Source organism: Schistocerca nitens, chromosome 7, assembly GCF_023898315.1.
Source record: "Schistocerca nitens isolate TAMUIC-IGC-003100 chromosome 7, iqSchNite1.1, whole genome shotgun sequence".
NCBI classification, from domain to species: Eukaryota; Metazoa; Arthropoda; class Insecta; order Orthoptera; family Acrididae; genus Schistocerca; species Schistocerca nitens.
This window is the reverse complement of record NC_064620.1, coordinates 104,144,968-104,163,486: the sequence shown is the minus strand read 5'-3', so window position 1 is coordinate 104,163,486 and position 18,519 is coordinate 104,144,968. Positions and strand designations below refer to the sequence as shown.

Sequence of the window (18,519 nt, the reverse complement as noted above, 5' to 3'; positions counted from 1 at the left end):
TACTGACGACTTCTTCAATATCAGATTGACTACCATTAATAAGCAATAGCGTGTCGTCTACATATCTATAGTAGTATACGACCTTTTTAGCTACTGTTGGAAAATCTTTTAGTAATTTCAATTCAAGATAGTTAATAAAGATATCTGCCATAATCCCTGATACAGAATTTCCCATGCTGAGTCCGTCTTTTTGGACATAGACTTTATCGTTAAATGTGAAGTAGTTATATTTTAAGCAGAATGATAATAATTCTATGAACTCGTTTATTTCCACGCTGGACATATTACTGTGGTTTCTGAAATTAGCGTCAATAATTTGTATTGTTTCATCAATCGGGATATTCGTATATAAATTGACAATGTCCAGCGAAAGAAACGTCATAGTGTCTGTAATAGGTATATCTTTTATTTTCTCTACTAATTGGGTACTATTTTTAATCGAGAACTGTTGCACAAATTTATAATGCTTATTCAAAATAGTTAAACATTTTTTCGCAATATTCACCAACGGGCCCCCTCTCCCATCAACTATCGGTCTAACGGGATTAGATTGCTTATGAACCTTGAATTGTGATCGTAACTTAGGGATTTTTGGATTCATTGTCTTGAGATACTGTATCTCACGAGGGGTTATTATATTTGAAAGTGATTTAAGTTTCTCATTTAACTTTCTTTGGATCTCATTCGTTGGGTCTCTCGCAATTGATGTTATACCGTTTTCTTGAAAAAATTGTAAAGTTTTTTCTACATACATTTCTTTTGTAACAATAATAACAGAATTCCCTTTGTCTGCCTTTGTGACAATTGCATTACTTTCTTGTAATTTATTATTCAAATTTTTCACTGTCAAATGGTCCCTCCTGTTTTGGTTATTTTCTTTTCCTACCTCGTTCTTCAATAGCTTTTCTACCGCTACAGCCATTTTATTCTGTTCTACCTTATTTATTTTACAACTATCCATCCCAAATTTTACCTGCACTAGTGTATTCTTAATTGCCCTCCTATCTAATTGTTTATGTATGTTGTACTTTAAACCTTTATTCAAAAGTTCCTTTTCCTCCTGATTAAATACTATATCCGTTAAATTTTTAACTCTAGGATAGAAGTTATATTTATGTTCGCCATTTAACATTTGACCTTTCCCTTGTCCCACTAGCTTAGCTATTTTTTTGACATGTTTAGCTCTTACTTTACTAACTACATTATACACAATCTCATTTACTCTTGAGAGTAGCAAATCTAAAATTAAAGGAGAGACAAGTTCACCCAAATTGGCGTGTGCTTCGAACAGTTGTGAATTAATAACACTTTTTTTAAAAAACAGTTTCCTAATTTCACTTCTCATCAAAACCAGTTCGCATTTTTTCATTGTCACTGCGCACATTTGTCGTCGTATATTAAAATAACTCTGTACATACCGTGGGGTAACATTTTTCTTAATACACTCTTTGTTGAACTGTATATGTTGACTTGTGATCGCCAGCTTGATTTTTAACTTCTTGTATTTAAAATATGCTGCACAAGCCCAGCTAGGCAAAATTTTATTGATTGGCGACTCCATGTTGTCTTGTGCACAACGACCAGATAACAGGTATACTTGAAAAAAGAGACAGCATTGGTCGTATATTTTTACTATTGCAGAATCGATTTTCTGTCACTGAGTGACCATCTTCAGTGCTAGAAGTTAAAAAATTTTTCACATTACGATCAGAGAGTACAACATAGAAAATCACAATTACATCTGTATATGAACATTACACTTGTTAGAAACAAACCTATATTGTATAACTTAAATTGGGATGCACTGTTGACACTATGCATTACGGCGATCACATAGACTGAGGTCGCTGTTTACCTGCACTTGTTCAGCAGACCTCGGTGTGACGGGGCTTGACACGCCCTCTATGTGACATGTGTCACGTGAAGACATAGTATTATTGGTTTTGCGAATTATTAACACTAAATAACTCTTGTACTTTTGTGAATGGTGTAGTAATTCAAATTTAAAATGTACGTACAACACATAGCAGATGGAGAATATCTAAAATACATTGGCATATTGTTTTTTATAAACTATGAAACATAAAATAGATCGATGATAAGTTATTAGAGTGCAGAACATGTAAAAAGCAAAAGACAATGCCAAAGAATAATAAATGAACAACATAAAAAGAGGCGCAACACACGTCTTTCTTAAAAAACGTAACACCCACCATCTGGCGTGGGAAGTCAAAAGTACAACGTTCGTAATTTAGGTAACAAACGTTAATATCAAGGAGTCAATATATAAAAATAATAACATTAATACCAAGGAGTCAAATATATTAAAAATAATCACATTACGAAACTGCCGTTACTTAATAATTAAATTAAAACGCCGTGCAAATGTAAGGTGCGAACAAGTAGTATACATCAATCATCGAGAATCCAACATGAGGAAGGACAAGTAACAGTGTCACTTATACCAAAATGTACATCGTACTTTAGAGAAATTAAACATAGACTATGTACGATATCCAGCACTTATTCAAATAGCAAAAGAATTGTTAACCTACATTAAAAATAATTACGTAAAGTGATAACCGGTTTGTATTACTTTGTGTCAACGCCTACGAGATGTCGACTGTCGTAAAATTATGTTCAGTAGGCGTCCATAAGTTCTGTAAATTACAGAACAAACAAGAAAGAAGCATCTTTTAAAAACCGAAATTAGTAATGTTATTAAAACAAACTAAAAACATGTGTGTCAATGTGTTGAGACAGTTGAAATAGCGACCATTATACGTGTTCTCGTAGCGACTATGACTGAGGCGTTGTATATAAGGGATAACAAGCAGCTGACTATGAAATGCAAATTGTGATAAATGACCACAAGTTGACTTTATTTCATAGTAAATCGGAGAAGCATTCCCAAAAATGTGTGCTTCTCGATATCGTTTGCTCGTTGAGCAGCGTGATATCTGGAGCTTTATTATGACAAAAGATCTCCATCTCTTCCATAAGGTCGAGAAGGCGACCTTTTTTACCCTTGTGCAACAATTTCAATTGCGATGTCAAATCTGGAGTTGTATGACCAGTTGCTACCAGATGGGCTGCGAAATTCGATTTTTCAGCAATATCTTTCCTCTCAAGTGCTACGTGCTCACGGAACCTTGTTTCTAATTTTCGTCCTGTTTGCCCTATGTAACCTGCATTACACGCGGCACACATAAGTTTGTAAACACCTGATTCATGTAAGACTTTGCGTTCATGAATGTTATTCCTTAAAAGCACGCCCAGTCTGTTCGCCGTCGAGAAACCTACATTAATATTTCTCTTCTTGAATACACTGGCAATTTTATTGCTAATGGGACCATAGAAAGGCAATGTGATAAATTTTTGATTTTTAGTTTCGCTTATCTCATTCCGCCTTAAATTGTCTTTACTATATTTTTTGGATGTCATCTCATAAATGTTCATGACATATTTCAACGGGTAATTATTATTTCTTGCAATTTGTTTAACTATGTTTAACTCTTTCTCATGGTTTTCCTTAGATAATGGTAATCGGAACATACGATGAAATGCAAAGTGGAAAAACGCTTTTTTGTGTTGGTCTGGGTGTTGTGAACGATAATCCAAGATGATATCTGTGAATGTTGATTTTCTGTAAATGTCAAATGTATGTTTTCCATTTTCCCTTCCAATGGTTAGGTCTAAAAAATTAATGACTCCATTCTGTTCTTTTTCAACTGTGAAAGCAATTTTGTTGTGTAAGCTATTAAATGTACTGACGACTTCTTCAATATCAGATTGACTACCATTAATAAGCAATAGCGTGTCGTCTACATATCTATAGTAGTATACGACCTTTTTAGCTACTGTTGGAAAATCTTTTAGTAATTTCAATTCAAGATAGTTAATAAAGATATCTGCCATAATCCCTGATACAGAATTTCCCATGCTGAGTCCGTCTTTTTGGACATAGACTTTATCGTTAAATGTGAAGTAGTTATATTTTAAGCAGAATGATAATAATTCTATGAACTCGTTTATTTCCACGCTGGACATATTACTGTGGTTTCTGAAATTAGCGTCAATAATTTGTATTGTTTCATCAATCGGGATATTCGTATATAAATTGACAATGTCCAGCGAAAGAAACGTCATAGTGTCTGTAATAGGTATATCTTTTATTTTCTCTACTAATTGGGTACTATTTTTAATCGAGAACTGTTGCACAAATTTATAATGCTTATTCAAAATAGTTAAACATTTTTTCGCAATATTCACCAACGGGCCCCCTCTCCCATCAACTATCGGTCTAACGGGATTAGATTGCTTATGAACCTTGAATTGTGATCGTAACTTAGGGATTTTTGGATTCATTGTCTTGAGATACTGTATCTCACGAGGGGTTATTATATTTGAAAGTGATTTAAGTTTCTCATTTAACTTTCTTTGGATCTCATTCGTTGGGTCTCTCGCAATTGATGTTATACCGTTTTCTTGAAAAAATTGTCAAGTTTTTTCTACATACATTTCTTTTGTAACAATAATAACAGAATTCCCTTTGTCTGCCTTTGTGACAATTGCATTACTTTCTTGTAATTTATTATTCAAATTTTTCACTGTCAAATGGTCCCTCCTGTTTTGGTTATTTTCTTTTCCTACCTCGTTCTTCAATAGCTTTTCTACCGCTACAGCCATTTTATTCTGTTCTACCTTATTTATTTTACAACTATCCATCCCAAATTTTACCTGCACTAGTGTATTCTTAATTGCCCTCCTATCTAATTGTTTATGTATGTTGTACTTTAAACCTTTATTCAAAAGTTCCTTTTCCTCCTGATTAAATACTATATCCGTTAAATTTTTAACTCTAGGATAGAAGTTATATTTATGTTCGCCATTTAACATTTGACCTTTCCCTTGTCCCACTAGCTTAGCTATTTTTTTGACATGTTTAGCTCTTACTTTACTAACTACATTATACACAATCTCATTTACTCTTGAGAGTAGCAAATCTAAAATTAAAGGAGAGACAAGTTCACCCAAATTGGCGTGTGCTTCGAACAGTTGTGAATTAATAACACTTTTTTTAAAAAACAGTTTCCTAATTTCACTTCTCATCAAAACCAGTTCGCATTTTTTCATTGTCACTGCGCACATTTGTCGTCGTATATTAAAATAACTCTGTACATACCGTGGGGTAACATTTTTCTTAATACACTCTTTGTTGAACTGTATATGTTGACTTGTGATCGCCAGCTTGATTTTTAACTTCTTGTATTTAAAATATGCTGCACAAGCCCAGCTAGGCAAAATTTTATTGATTGGCGACTCCATGTTGTCTTGTGCACAACGACCAGATAACAGGTATACTTGAAAAAAGAGACAGCATTGGTCGTATATTTTTACTATTGCAGAATCGATTTTCTGTCACTGAGTGACCATCTTCAGTGCTAGAAGTTAAAAAATTTTTCACATTACGATCAGAGAGTACAACATAGAAAATCACAATTACATCTGTATATGAACATTACACTTGTTAGAAACAAACCTATATTGTATAACTTAAATTGGGATGCACTGTTGACACTATGCATTACGGCGATCACATAGACTGAGGTCGCTGTTTACCTGCACTTGTTCAGCAGACCTCGGTGTGACGGGGCTTGACACGCCCTCTATGTGACATGTGTCACGTGAAGACATAGTATTATTGGTTTTGCGAATTATTAACACTAAATAACTCTTGTACTTTTGTGAATGGTGTAGTAATTCAAATTTAAAATGTACGTACAACACATAGCAGATGGAGAATATCTAAAATACATTGGCATATTGTTTTTTATAAACTATGAAACATAAAATAGATCGATGATAAGTTATTAGAGTGCAGAACATGTAAAAAGCAAAAGACAATGCCAAAGAATAATAAATGAACAACATAAAAAGAGGCGCAACACACGTCTTTCTTAAAAAACGTAACACCCACCATCTGGCGTGGGAAGTCAAAAGTACAACGTTCGTAATTTAGGTAACAAACGTTAATATCAAGGAGTCAATATATAAAAATAATAACATTAATACCAAGGAGTCAAATATATTAAAAATAATCACATTACGAAACTGCCGTTACTTAATAATTAAATTAAAACGCCGTGCAAATGTAAGGTGCGAACAAGTAGTATACATCAATCATCGAGAATCCAACATGAGGAAGGACAAGTAACAGTGTCACTTATACCAAAATGTACATCGTACTTTAGAGAAATTAAACATAGACTATGTACGATATCCAGCACTTATTCAAATAGCAAAAGAATTGTTAACCTACATTAAAAATAATTACGTAAAGTGATAACCGGTTTGTATTACTTTGTGTCAACGCCTACGAGATGTCGACTGTCGTAAAATTATGTTCAGTAGGCGTCCATAAGTTCTGTAAATTACAGAACAAACAAGAAAGAAGCATCTTTTAAAAACCGAAATTAGTAATGTTATTAAAACAAACTAAAAACATGTGTGTCAATGTGTTGAGACAGTTGAAATAGCGACCATTATACGTGTTCTCGTAGCGACTATGACTGAGGCGTTGTATATAAGGGATAACAAGCAGCTGACTATGAAATGCAAATTGTGATAAATGACCACAAGTTGACTTTATTTCATAGTAAATCGGAGAAGCATTCCCAAAAATGTGTGCTTCTCGATATCGTTTGCTCGTTGAGCAGCGTGATATCTGGAGCTTTATTATGACAAAAGATCTCCATCTCTTCCATAAGGTCGAGAAGGCGACCTTTTTTACCCTTGTGCAACAATTTCAATTGCGATGTCAAATCTGGAGTTGTATGACCAGTTGCTACCAGATGGGCTGCGAAATTCGATTTTTCAGCAATATCTTTCCTCTCAAGTGCTACGTGCTCACGGAACCTTGTTTCTAATTTTCGTCCTGTTTGCCCTATGTAACCTGCATTACACGCGGCACACATAAGTTTGTAAACACCTGATTCATGTAAGACTTTGCGTTCATGAATGTTATTCCTTAAAAGCACGCCCAGTCTGTTCGCCGTCGAGAAACCTACATTAATATTTCTCTTCTTGAATACACTGGCAATTTTATTGCTAATGGGACCATAGAAAGGCAATGTGATAAATTTTTGATTTTTAGTTTCGCTTATCTCATTCCGCCTTAAATTGTCTTTACTATATTTTTTGGATGTCATCTCATAAATGTTCATGACATATTTCAACGGGTAATTATTATTTCTTGCAATTTGTTTAACTATGTTTAACTCTTTCTCATGGTTTTCCTTAGATAATGGTAATCGGAACATACGATGAAATGCAAAGTGGAAAAACGCTTTTTTGTGTTGGTCTGGGTGTTGTGAACGATAATCCAAGATGATATCTGTGAATGTTGATTTTCTGTAAATGTCAAATGTATGTTTTCCATTTTCCCTTCCAATGGTTAGGTCTAAAAAATTAATGACTCCATTCTGTTCTTTTTCAACTGTGAAAGCAATTTTGTTGTGTAAGCTATTAAATGTACTGACGACTTCTTCAATATCAGATTGACTACCATTAATAAGCAATAGCGTGTCGTCTACATATCTATAGTAGTATACGACCTTTTTAGCTACTGTTGGAAAATCTTTTAGTAATTTCAATTCAAGATAGTTAATAAAGATATCTGCCATAATCCCTGATACAGAATTTCCCATGCTGAGTCCGTCTTTTTGGACATAGACTTTATCGTTAAATGTGAAGTAGTTATATTTTAAGCAGAATGATAATAATTCTATGAACTCGTTTATTTCCACGCTGGACATATTACTGTGGTTTCTGAAATTAGCGTCAATAATTTGTATTGTTTCATCAATCGGGATATTCGTATATAAATTGACAATGTCCAGCAAGTGTTATTAATTCACAACTGTTCGAAGCACACGCCAATTTGGGTGAACTTGTCTCTCCTTTAATTTTAGATTTGCTACTCTCAAGAGTAAATGAGATTGTGTATAATGTAGTTAGTAAAGTAAGAGCTAAACATGTCAAAAAAATAGCTAAGCTAGTGGGACAAGGGAAAGGTCAAATGTTAAATGGCGAACATAAATATAACTTCTATCCTAGAGTTAAAAATTTAACGGATATAGTATTTAATCAGGAGGAAAAGGAACTTTTGAATAAAGGTTTAAAGTACAACATACATAAACAATTAGATAGGAGGGCAATTAAGAATACACTAGTGCAGGTAAAATTTGGGATGGATAGTTGTAAAATAAATAAGGTAGAACAGAATAAAATGGCTGTAGCGGTAGAAAAGCTATTGAAGAACGAGGTAGGAAAAGAAAATAACCAAAACAGGAGGGACCATTTGACAGTGAAAAATTTGAATAATAAATTACAAGAAAGTAATGCAATTGTCACAAAGGCAGACAAAGGGAATTCTGTTATTATTGTTACAAAAGAAATGTATGTAGAAAAAACTTTACAATTTTTTCAAGAAAACGGTATAACATCAATTGCGAGAGACCCAACGAATGAGATCCAAAGAAAGTTAAATGAGAAACTTAAATCACTTTCAAATATAATAACCCCTCGTGAGATACAGTATCTCAAGACAATGAATCCAAAAATCCCTAAGTTACGATCACAATTCAAGGTTCATAAGCAATCTAATCCCGTTAGACCGATAGTTGATGGGAGAGGGGGCCCGTTGGTGAATATTGCGAAAAAATGTTTAACTATTTTGAATAAGCATTATAAATTTGTGCAACAGTTCTCGATTAAAAATAGTACCCAATTAGTAGAGAAAATAAAAGATATACCTATTACAGACACTATGACGTTTCTTTCGCTGGACATTGTCAATTTATATACGAATATCCCGATTGATGAAACAATACAAATTATTGACGCTAATTTCAGAAACCACAGTAATATGTCCAGCGTGGAAATAAACGAGTTCATAGAATTATTATCATTCTGCTTAAAATATAACTACTTCACATTTAACGATAAAGTCTATGTCCAAAAAGACGGACTCAGCATGGGAAATTCTGTATCAGGGATTATGGCAGATATCTTTATTAACTATCTTGAATTGAAATTACTAAAAGATTTTCCAACAGTAGCTAAAAAGGTCGTATACTACTATAGATATGTAGACGACACGCTATTGCTTATTAATGGTAGTCAATCTGATATTGAAGAAGTCGTCAGTACATTTAATAGCTTACACAACAAAATTGCTTTCACAGTTGAAAAAGAACAGAATGGAGTCATTAATTTTTTAGACCTAACCATTGGAAGGGAAAATGGAAAACATACATTTGACATTTACAGAAAATCAACATTCACAGATATCATCTTGGATTATCGTTCACAACACCCAGACCAACACAAAAAAGCGTTTTTCCACTTTGCATTTCATCGTATGTTCCGATTACCATTATCTAAGGAAAACCATGAGAAAGAGTTAAACATAGTTAAACAAATTGCAAGAAATAATAATTACCCGTTGAAATATGTCATGAACATTTATGAGATGACATCCAAAAAATATAGTAAAGACAATTTAAGGCGGAATGAGATAAGCGAAACTAAAAATCAAAAATTTATCACATTGCCTTTCTATGGTCCCATTAGCAATAAAATTGCCAGTGTATTCAAGAAGAGAAATATTAATGTAGGTTTCTCGACGGCGAACAGACTGGGCGTGCTTTTAAGGAATAACATTCATGAACGCAAAGTCTTACATGAATCAGGTGTTTACAAACTTATGTGTGCCGCGTGTAATGCAGGTTACATAGGGCAAACAGGACGAAAATTAGAAACAAGGTTCCGTGAGCACGTAGCACTTGAGAGGAAAGATATTGCTGAAAAATCGAATTTCGCAGCCCATCTGGTAGCAACTGGTCATACAACTCCAGATTTGACATCGCAATTGAAATTGTTGCACAAGGGTAAAAAAGGTCGCCTTCTCGACCTTATGGAAGAGATGGAGATCTTTTGTCATAATAAAGCTCCAGATATCACGCTGCTCAACGAGCAAACGATATCGAGAAGCACACATTTTTGGGAATGCTTCTCCGATTTACTATGAAATAAAGTCAACTTGTGGTCATTTATCACAATTTGCATTTCATAGTCAGCTGCTTGTTATCCCTTATATACAACGCCTCAGTCATAGTCGCTACGAGAACACGTATAATGGTCGCTATTTCAACTGTCTCAACACATTGACACACATGTTTTTAGTTTGTTTTAATAACATTACTAATTTCGGTTTTTAAAAGATGCTTCTTTCTTGTTTGTTCTGTAATTTACAGAACTTATGGACGCCTACTGAACATAATTTTACGACAGTCGACATCTCGTAGGCGTTGACACAAAGTAATACAAACCGGTTATCACTTTACGTAATTATTTTTAATGTAGGTTAACAATTCTTTTGCTATTTGAATAAGTGCTGGATATCGTACATAGTCTATGTTTAATTTCTCTAAAGTACGATGTACATTTTGGTATAAGTGACACTGTTACTTGTCCTTCCTCATGTTGGATTCTCGATGATTGATGTATACTACTTGTTCGCACCTTACATTTGCACGGCGTTTTAATTTAATTATTAAGTAACGGCAGTTTCGTAATGTGATTATTTTTAATATATTTGACTCCTTGGTATTAATGTTATTATTTTTATATATTGACTCCTTGATATTAACGTTTGTTACCTAAATTACGAACGTTGTACTTTTGACTTCCCACGCCAGATGGTGGGTGTTACGTTTTTTAAGAAAGACGTGTGTTGCGCCTCTTTTTATGTTGTTCATTTATTATTCTTTGGCATTGTCTTTTGCTTTTTACATGTTCTGCACTCTAATAACTTATCATCGATCTATTTTATGTTTCATAGTTTATAAAAAACAATATGCCAATGTATTTTAGATATTCTCCATCTGCTATGTGTTGTACGTACATTTTAAATTTGAATTACTACACCATTCACAAAAGTACAAGAGTTATTTAGTGTTAATAATTCGCAAAACCAATAATACTATGTCTTCACGTGACACATGTCACATAGAGGGCGTGTCAAGCCCCGTCACACCGAGGTCTGCTGAACAAGTGCAGGTAAACAGCGACCTCAGTCTATGTGATCGCCGTAATGCATAGTGTCAACAGTGCATCCCAATTTAAGTTATACAATATAGGTTTGTTTCTAACAAGTGTAATGTTCATATACAGATGTAATTGTGATTTTCTATGTTGTACTCTCTGATCGTAATGTGAAAAATTTTTTAACTTCTAGCACTGAAGATGGTCACTCAGTGACAGAAAATCGATTCTGCAATAGTAAAAATATACGACCAATGCTGTCTCTTTTTTCAAGTATACCTGTTATCTGGTCGTTGTGCACAAGACAACATGGAGTCGCCAATCAATAAGTTTTACATCCTATGGTGTGCACATTTAAATGTTTTTAAGTTTGCTTTTGAGGAAATTCTGTCTTACTATCCGATTACATAAACGACAATGGAGAAACTCATCTGGAGTTTTTCATGGCCACCGTAGTTCAGCTGGTGTGCTACCTGCTCTCCTCACTCTGTGGTTTTTACCCCTTTTGGGAGCTACCAGTGCAAGTTTGATATAATAGTGCACCTTTCACTTTCTGTACTGGAAACACCCCAGTCCCACTTGTTTCCTCAGTGTGATGGATTAATTGCGTGCTTGTGCATGTTCTGCCGAGTTGTTGCTTCCATTTTACACACAGTATTTTGACAACTGACCCATCTATCATCTTCTGGTGCTGCGAGTTTTGCTGTTGTCTGTATTCACTGGCGCAGTTCCAACCAGGCTGATTGGAGTCCAGGCAGTGAGCACACATAACACCAAAATTGAAAGAACCTGAATAAGACGACTGAGTGAGTCGTCGAAATATTTTCTGTAATATGGGAACACCAACTTGCAGAAGACCTGAAAGTGTACACATAATTGTCTGAGTCTCATTTACACACAGAACCATCCTGTTGTGCAATGTTTCGAAAGAAATTATCAGCAGTATGTCAACATTCCTCACTGAAAATATTTAATATACTGTAACCCACACTCCGGAGTTCCCCTCTGACCATTTGCAGGATGTTTAAAGTCGTTCAAAGTGGCACGGAACACCATTCTCCACACAGAAATTATTCTTGGAAATTTCCAGGCATGCTCAAACCAGATGCAAGTATTTATACTCATAGTTGTGCAACAATTGTGGTACTGCTTCCCTTTCTCTATTGCAAATCTAATCTTCTTTCAGAGGCCCAGCCAATGATGGCTGTGTAGTGGCCTGGTGATCCCTGGAGTCCTCAGGCTATAGGCTCATCAGCATCCCTCACTGTTATAATAAAGTCTTAAGCAACCGCTGTGAAGTGTGCAAGTGCAATGTTGTGTGTGTCTCGGAGAACATGTGAATTGACTTAAAATTGCCTGGTTCACAAAGACTGTAAAAACCTCACCCTCAAGGTATGCTACATTCTATCAAGATGGATTGCCGTTAAGCCAAAATAGTTGCCTGCAGCCAACTACTGTGGCATCAGTTGTCTCCCATTTGCGTGAGGTTACCCTGGCCAGTGTACGTCTGCCGGAGAGGATGTTAATTTAACCTAGAGCATTGTGAGAACAAATTGGTTTTTCTGCTGTAACTCAAGCTCCTGACAGAAAGCGTGGATCATTGGAAGTTCTGAAATGGGTTGGATTGATGGTACTCCTGAGAAAACACGTAATAATTATGATAAAGAAAGTAGCAGCACAAGTTTGCCCTACTGATGGCATCCTACACACTAATAGTCAGAACAGCTACATGTGTGTAGAAATCTAAAATCTGATGTCCATATTAGGTCATTCAGGCATTTCCCCTTTTTAAAAAAATAAATAAATTAATTTAATTTAAGAAACTGGCTATTTGATATCTATATTCTTTGCCATCTACCTATTCAGACCTGCAAAAAATGTGTATAATGACATTTTATGTTATACTTAGAACAATAATTTGTGACAAGGAAGCCAAGTCTGTATGCTAGACTCCTCTTTTAATTTTTCATTTATCTGTGCCCTGATGGAGTGGCATTAATGTATATTTTTGTTAGTATACTAACTTAGGTTGCATGAGTGCCTCATTGTTTCAGTGCTGCTATACAGATTTTATTGAAATTTATTTCAGAATGTTTGTCAAAATCTATTAATTCCAAGCTTAGAGGGGCAATGGTACACACTGCTCTGCTCTGTAGTTTTGTTAATAGTTTGCAAATGGTTTATTAAGCAGTAGTGCTACCTTGTTGTCAGAGACAGTGAAAATAGAGGGGGGGGGGGGGGGGGAGGAGAGGCAAGGCTGTAACTATTAGAGGCAAAAAAGAACTGTGTAGGAGATTAGACAAGTTATAAAAGCTACATAAGTATCTTATACAGAACCACTATAATGATTTTGCTTTGGTGCAGTAACTAACAGGACACTCACCAGCATAAGCCAGATTTATTGACAGTACAATCTACCCTATTAAATTGTACAGTGATATGCGAGAAAATGTAACACATGGGAAATAACCTTTTAAGGTGTAAAAGTTACATATAGGATACCCCCTTGCATTTTCTCACTTTATGTGTGATATATGTACATAAGAAGCATCAAAAGACTTTTCAGGATCTTGTTTATTATCTAATAAAAACTGCAGATGTAACTGGAATTCATAACTTTCTGGGAAATAGAAACATTTGACTCAAATTTCTTACATCATAATCGATGTTTTTGAAAGTCCGCGGCTGCCATTCATTATTTAAATACAGTAGAACGTCGGTCAACCGAACGACCGCTTAACCGAACTGTGTACTCGCTCGCACCTGTCACTCTCTCACCCTACCGTCCATCATCCCCCTCACTCCCAAACCAAGTTTCCCACAGTAGTCACTGCACTGGGCCACCGCTGGTGGAACATTGCTTCTAATGGGGCCTTCACAGGGCGCTGCTGAACGGCCAAGCCACCAGTCGCTGTGTTTCAACAATCGGCACACTTCTGTCGGCTTGGCACTGGCAGTAGAAGTAGCGGCAGTATCAAAGCTGTTCACAGCAACAGCTGCGCCAGCTTAGAGTTGAGGCGTGCCGCTCCGCGCAGTTTGAAGGATTGCGCGCCCCCAAGAAGAGCTTCTCACGGTGCAAACAGTCACCTTCTGTTCTCTGTTACGACCACTTGTCTGCTGCTGCATGAAGAAGTGAACTTGACGATACAAAATGCTTAAACGTAAACGTGTTGTCGTTTCTGTGAGGGACAAGTACGAGATTATTAAAAGGTTAGAAGAAGGTGAATCTGCAACCACTTTATCCAATGAGTACAAGGTGGGGAAGTCGACAATTATGGATATATATAAAAAAAGACGAGCATAGCAAATTTTATAGCTATGCTTGATTCTACTGAGGATCAACAAGCCGTAAAACTATGAAGCTCGCCACTAACACAGATCTAGATGATGCTGTTTACAAGTGGTTTACACAAGAGAGATCGGAAGGAGAACCTATCTCAGGTCCCATTCTGTGTGAGAAGGCAATGCAGTTCAACGAAAAACTTGTAGGGCCTTCGAACTTTAAAGCGAGCATGGGCTGGGTAAAACACTTCAAGTCAAGACATGGCATTCGTTAGCTTACAATACAGGGAGATAAACTGTTGGCTGATTCTTCAGCAGCTGATTCTTTCAAAGTCAAACTAAGGGAAGAAGATTATGCTCTCAAAAACGTTTACAATGCTGATGAAACTGGACTTAACTGGAAAGCTTTACCGAGAAAAACTCTTGTTTCACGTCATGAATTAGCAGCACCTGGTCCTAAAACAAGCAAGGACCGTATTACAGCTTTGGCTTGTGCTAATGCTACTGGAAGTCACCGACTGCCTATGTTCGTCATTGGTAAAAGTAAAAAACGCGTTGTTTCAAGCACGTTAATATGTCAGCCTTGCCTGTTGTGTACACCTCACAAAAGAGTGCCTGGATGGATAGTACGATTTTTATGAAGTGGTTTCTGGACGTTTTCGTACCCTCTGTAAAAGCTCATCAGCTAAAGAATGGGAAGGGGGAGAAAACACTACTTCTCCTTGACAATGCACACTCATCTGTCGTGTGATATTTTAAACGAAAAAGATGAGTTCATAAAGGTAATATTTCTTCCACCTAACGTAACCTCCTTATTACAGCCCATGGATAAAGGCGTTATTGAGACTTTCAAATGATATTACAGGAAAGAATTGTTGCGTAAGTTATTGTTAGAAAGAGAAGAGGATGGAGAAGAAAGTCTCTTAAGAAATCATAAGAATATTGACTTGAAAGACGCGTCCTAATGATAAGCGCAGCATGGAATAGTGTAAAGGAAGAGAATTTGAAGAAAGCCTGGAATAAAATTTTGGACACAGAAGAAAATTCACAAGGTATGATTGAAAATGACGAACAGAACGATATGTCCGAAATTCTCGGTAAAAGAAATAGATTGCCACGAATGTGATGAAGAAGATGTTCATGAATGGATGAATATCGATGATGCAGATCCAGGCTACCAAATCATGAAGGACAGCGAGATTGTAAACGACGTCACTGATAAAGATGACTCCCCCAGCATCTCATCAATCAGTGCTCCAGAAAGTGAAGATGAAAGTATACCAACAGCTTCTGAGGCGCACACTTGTTTAGATACTGCCTTGAGATGGTTTAAAGCCCAAGATGAAAGTGACCAGTTTCAGATATCTGTAATGAAAAAATTACGTGACTTAGCTGCTCGTAAGCGTGTAAGCTTGCTTGGACAGACAAAAATAAAGGATTTTTTTAAGCGTTAATTTTGTATACTGTGTGTATTGTTCATGCAAAACGCGTATGTAATATGTATATATTTTAGTTTAATAAACTGTGCCACATACTATATGGCTCTGAGCACTATGGGACTCAACTGCTGAGGTCATTAGTCCCCTAGAACTTAGAACTAGTTAAACCTAACTAACCTAAGGACATCACAAACATCCATGCCCGAGGCAGGATTCGAACCTGCAACCGTAGCGGTCTCGCGGTTCCAGGCTGCAGCGCCTTTAACCGCACGGCCACTTCGGCCGGCCACATACTATATGTTTCTACTGAAATTGCCTTTGCATGCTACTTTTTAATACTAAAAGAGATGCCTGTTTTTATGAATAAATTTACTGTACAGTACTTCTTTTTGGCAAATAAACATGTACAGTTCGATTATCCGAACAAACCAGTTTTCTGAACACCCATGTCCCCCAATTACTTCTGATAATTGATGCTCTACTGTAATGAAATACTACACTAGTTACGTATTTTTTCATACTTAGCATGATGCGTTTCGAGAATTTTTTCTCGGTGTCGAGTCCAAATCTGTGCATAAGTATTTTGTGTGGTGTTTGAATATGTGTTGTTCTGTGTCTCTTGCATTGTATTCATCTTTTTCAGGTTATGTACTGTACCGCCTCAGTTATCTGGAAAACCACGCACACAAAAACAATCACTCCCATTGTTTGTGTAACATCACAAAAAATGCATAAGTATGCTGCACTTGACAATGAGAATAAATTCTTCTAAAAAGTTTTGCTCAGCATGAATAAAATACATAACTGGTGCTGTTTTTAAACTAAAAACATTTGAGCCATGAAAAGTGAATGACAGTGTCAGCTAGCACTACAAGTGGCTAGACACCAAAACACGCTAAATATGGTTCGACAAAGGTGTCACGATGATCACAACAATCACGAAACTGCACTTGAGAGACAGTTTGGAAATAGTTGTGATTGGTCATGATATCTTTACTTGAATGAACCTAGTTACTCCCATCAGCCACCATACCAATTAGAGCTTGGCAGCGGCGGGAGATACGGCACAAACTGTTCCAACTTTTACACATTTACCTGTTAAAATCTGCTGAGCAGAGTGCCTGATGTCAAGAGACTTAACCACGTAATATTTGTAAACGCTGTTGGACGGCCAACATCTTGTCATCGTCATTTTTTTCGTAATGTGTAAATCACTGGAAAATTATATACATGATGACACAAAATTGGGTGCAAATTGACATTGTGGACATGGGAAATTTGACGGGGATGAAAAAAATGTCGTAAACGGTGTAAAAACGTTAATTCCAGGAACCTAAAAGTGAGGTTGTACTGTATTTTCAAACTCAATTTCTTTGCTTTAGAGAGTTGTATCACGACCTTGCCCATTTCCTAAAAGTACTAGCAGTTTGTGTAGTAGGTTGCATAACCCATTCCATTGTTCTTTCTATTCAATCCTACGTGGCCTAGCCCAGTGCATTTCACTTTGGAACGAACTGCCAGTGTCAGCAGCTCTTGTGTACTCTCTTGCCCTCACACTCCATCCTTGTATTACCCACAGCTTAATAAACATTCCTATTTGCTTACTCATACTACCATTATGTCTTATTTGTGGTGGGGGCGGGGGGGGGGGGGGGTTGGAACTGGGTGATTTTGTGATGGATTTGTGCAATTAGCAAATATTCTGGTCAGTAAAATTGGTATACAATATAACTACACTTACCTTTTCCAGGGTATAATGATATGAAGACATGCCTAAAGGAGTACCTCCGGAAATTTGCTGACAGCAAAAAGGTTGTGCGGGCTGAAGACATTCACGAATTCTTCTCTGGTTTGGAAGCAAGAAAACGACAAAGAACTGTTGCTGTGCCTCCTGCCACTTGCCATTAGTCTGTATTTTCTCCATTTGGATTGTAAACAACACTACAGATGTAATCAACTACAAAATTTGTTTTTATGTAAATTTCTACAGTAAAAATAGTATTGTTCAGAACTAACATGTGTGATTAGTTACTGTTTTCAGCGTATTAAAATATACTTACTTAGTTTCCACATTTAATTTATTCTCTTATTTTTGTCAGTATTGTGGAAGTGGTTTTTTTATAACTTTTACTGTCATGCATTTCTCAAGGTATCTCATTAAAACAGCCATAAAATTTTGTACAAAATTGTGGAAATATTTATTATACCTTCAAATTACAGTAAATCTGAGCTGTTAGAATAGGAGTCTGGTTTTTTGTCATTTGTAATAACTATCTCATTACATTAATTTCTGCTATGTATTTTATTGACACATGTGGTATCAGTGGAAAAAATGAGTTTTTAGGGGGAAAAAATTAAAATAGAAACTTTATTTCATTTTTCGATACTTGACTGTGTTCAGTGAAAGGCACATGCAGTTATCAATTTTATTCTCATATTTTAGAAAATATTGTTACAGAAAATAACTTATATGAAACATAATTTACAATTACAGTATGATGGCTCACCAGATGAGAGCAATTTAGAGTTACCTGTGAAATGCAAAAAAAATTCCACAACTAAAAACTTACTCTGAGATAACAGTTCTCAAACTGATGGGGAGAGAATGTTTTCATTAATAGACCACTAACTGATATCTGTGGCATTCCATGTCATTTTGAAAATCACTCCCAAAGTAACTCTTAGGGTA

The 18,519-nt window shown here is 35.9% G+C and overlaps 1 protein-coding gene and 2 long non-coding RNA genes across 3 annotated transcripts in view; 1 reads left to right on the top strand and 2 right to left on the bottom strand.

Moving 5' to 3' along the window:
• The window catches only part of LOC126194850 (putative E3 ubiquitin-protein ligase UBR7), a 97,181-nt gene extending 79,275 nt beyond the window's left edge, over positions 1–17,906 (top strand). Inside the window, exon 8 of the mRNA XM_049933197.1 lies at positions 17,581–17,906. Within this exon, the coding sequence (XP_049789154.1) occupies positions 17,581–17,738 (158 nt within the window). The 3' untranslated portion in view covers positions 17,739–17,906. The remainder of the gene's footprint in view (positions 1–17,580) is intronic.
• On the bottom strand, positions 1,554–2,424 carry LOC126194855 (uncharacterized). The gene is made up of 3 exons (XR_007538515.1): positions 2,339–2,424; positions 1,776–1,902; positions 1,554–1,677 (listed from the first exon to the last, which is right to left on the bottom strand). It is a non-coding gene; the product is annotated as an uncharacterized LOC126194855 (long non-coding RNA).
• Positions 5,323–6,189, bottom strand: LOC126194854 (uncharacterized). Its single transcript, XR_007538514.1, has 3 exons — positions 6,106–6,189; positions 5,543–5,669; positions 5,323–5,444 (listed from the first exon to the last, which is right to left on the bottom strand). It is a non-coding gene; the product is annotated as an uncharacterized LOC126194854 (long non-coding RNA).
• Positions 17,907–18,519: the final 613 nt, after the last annotated feature.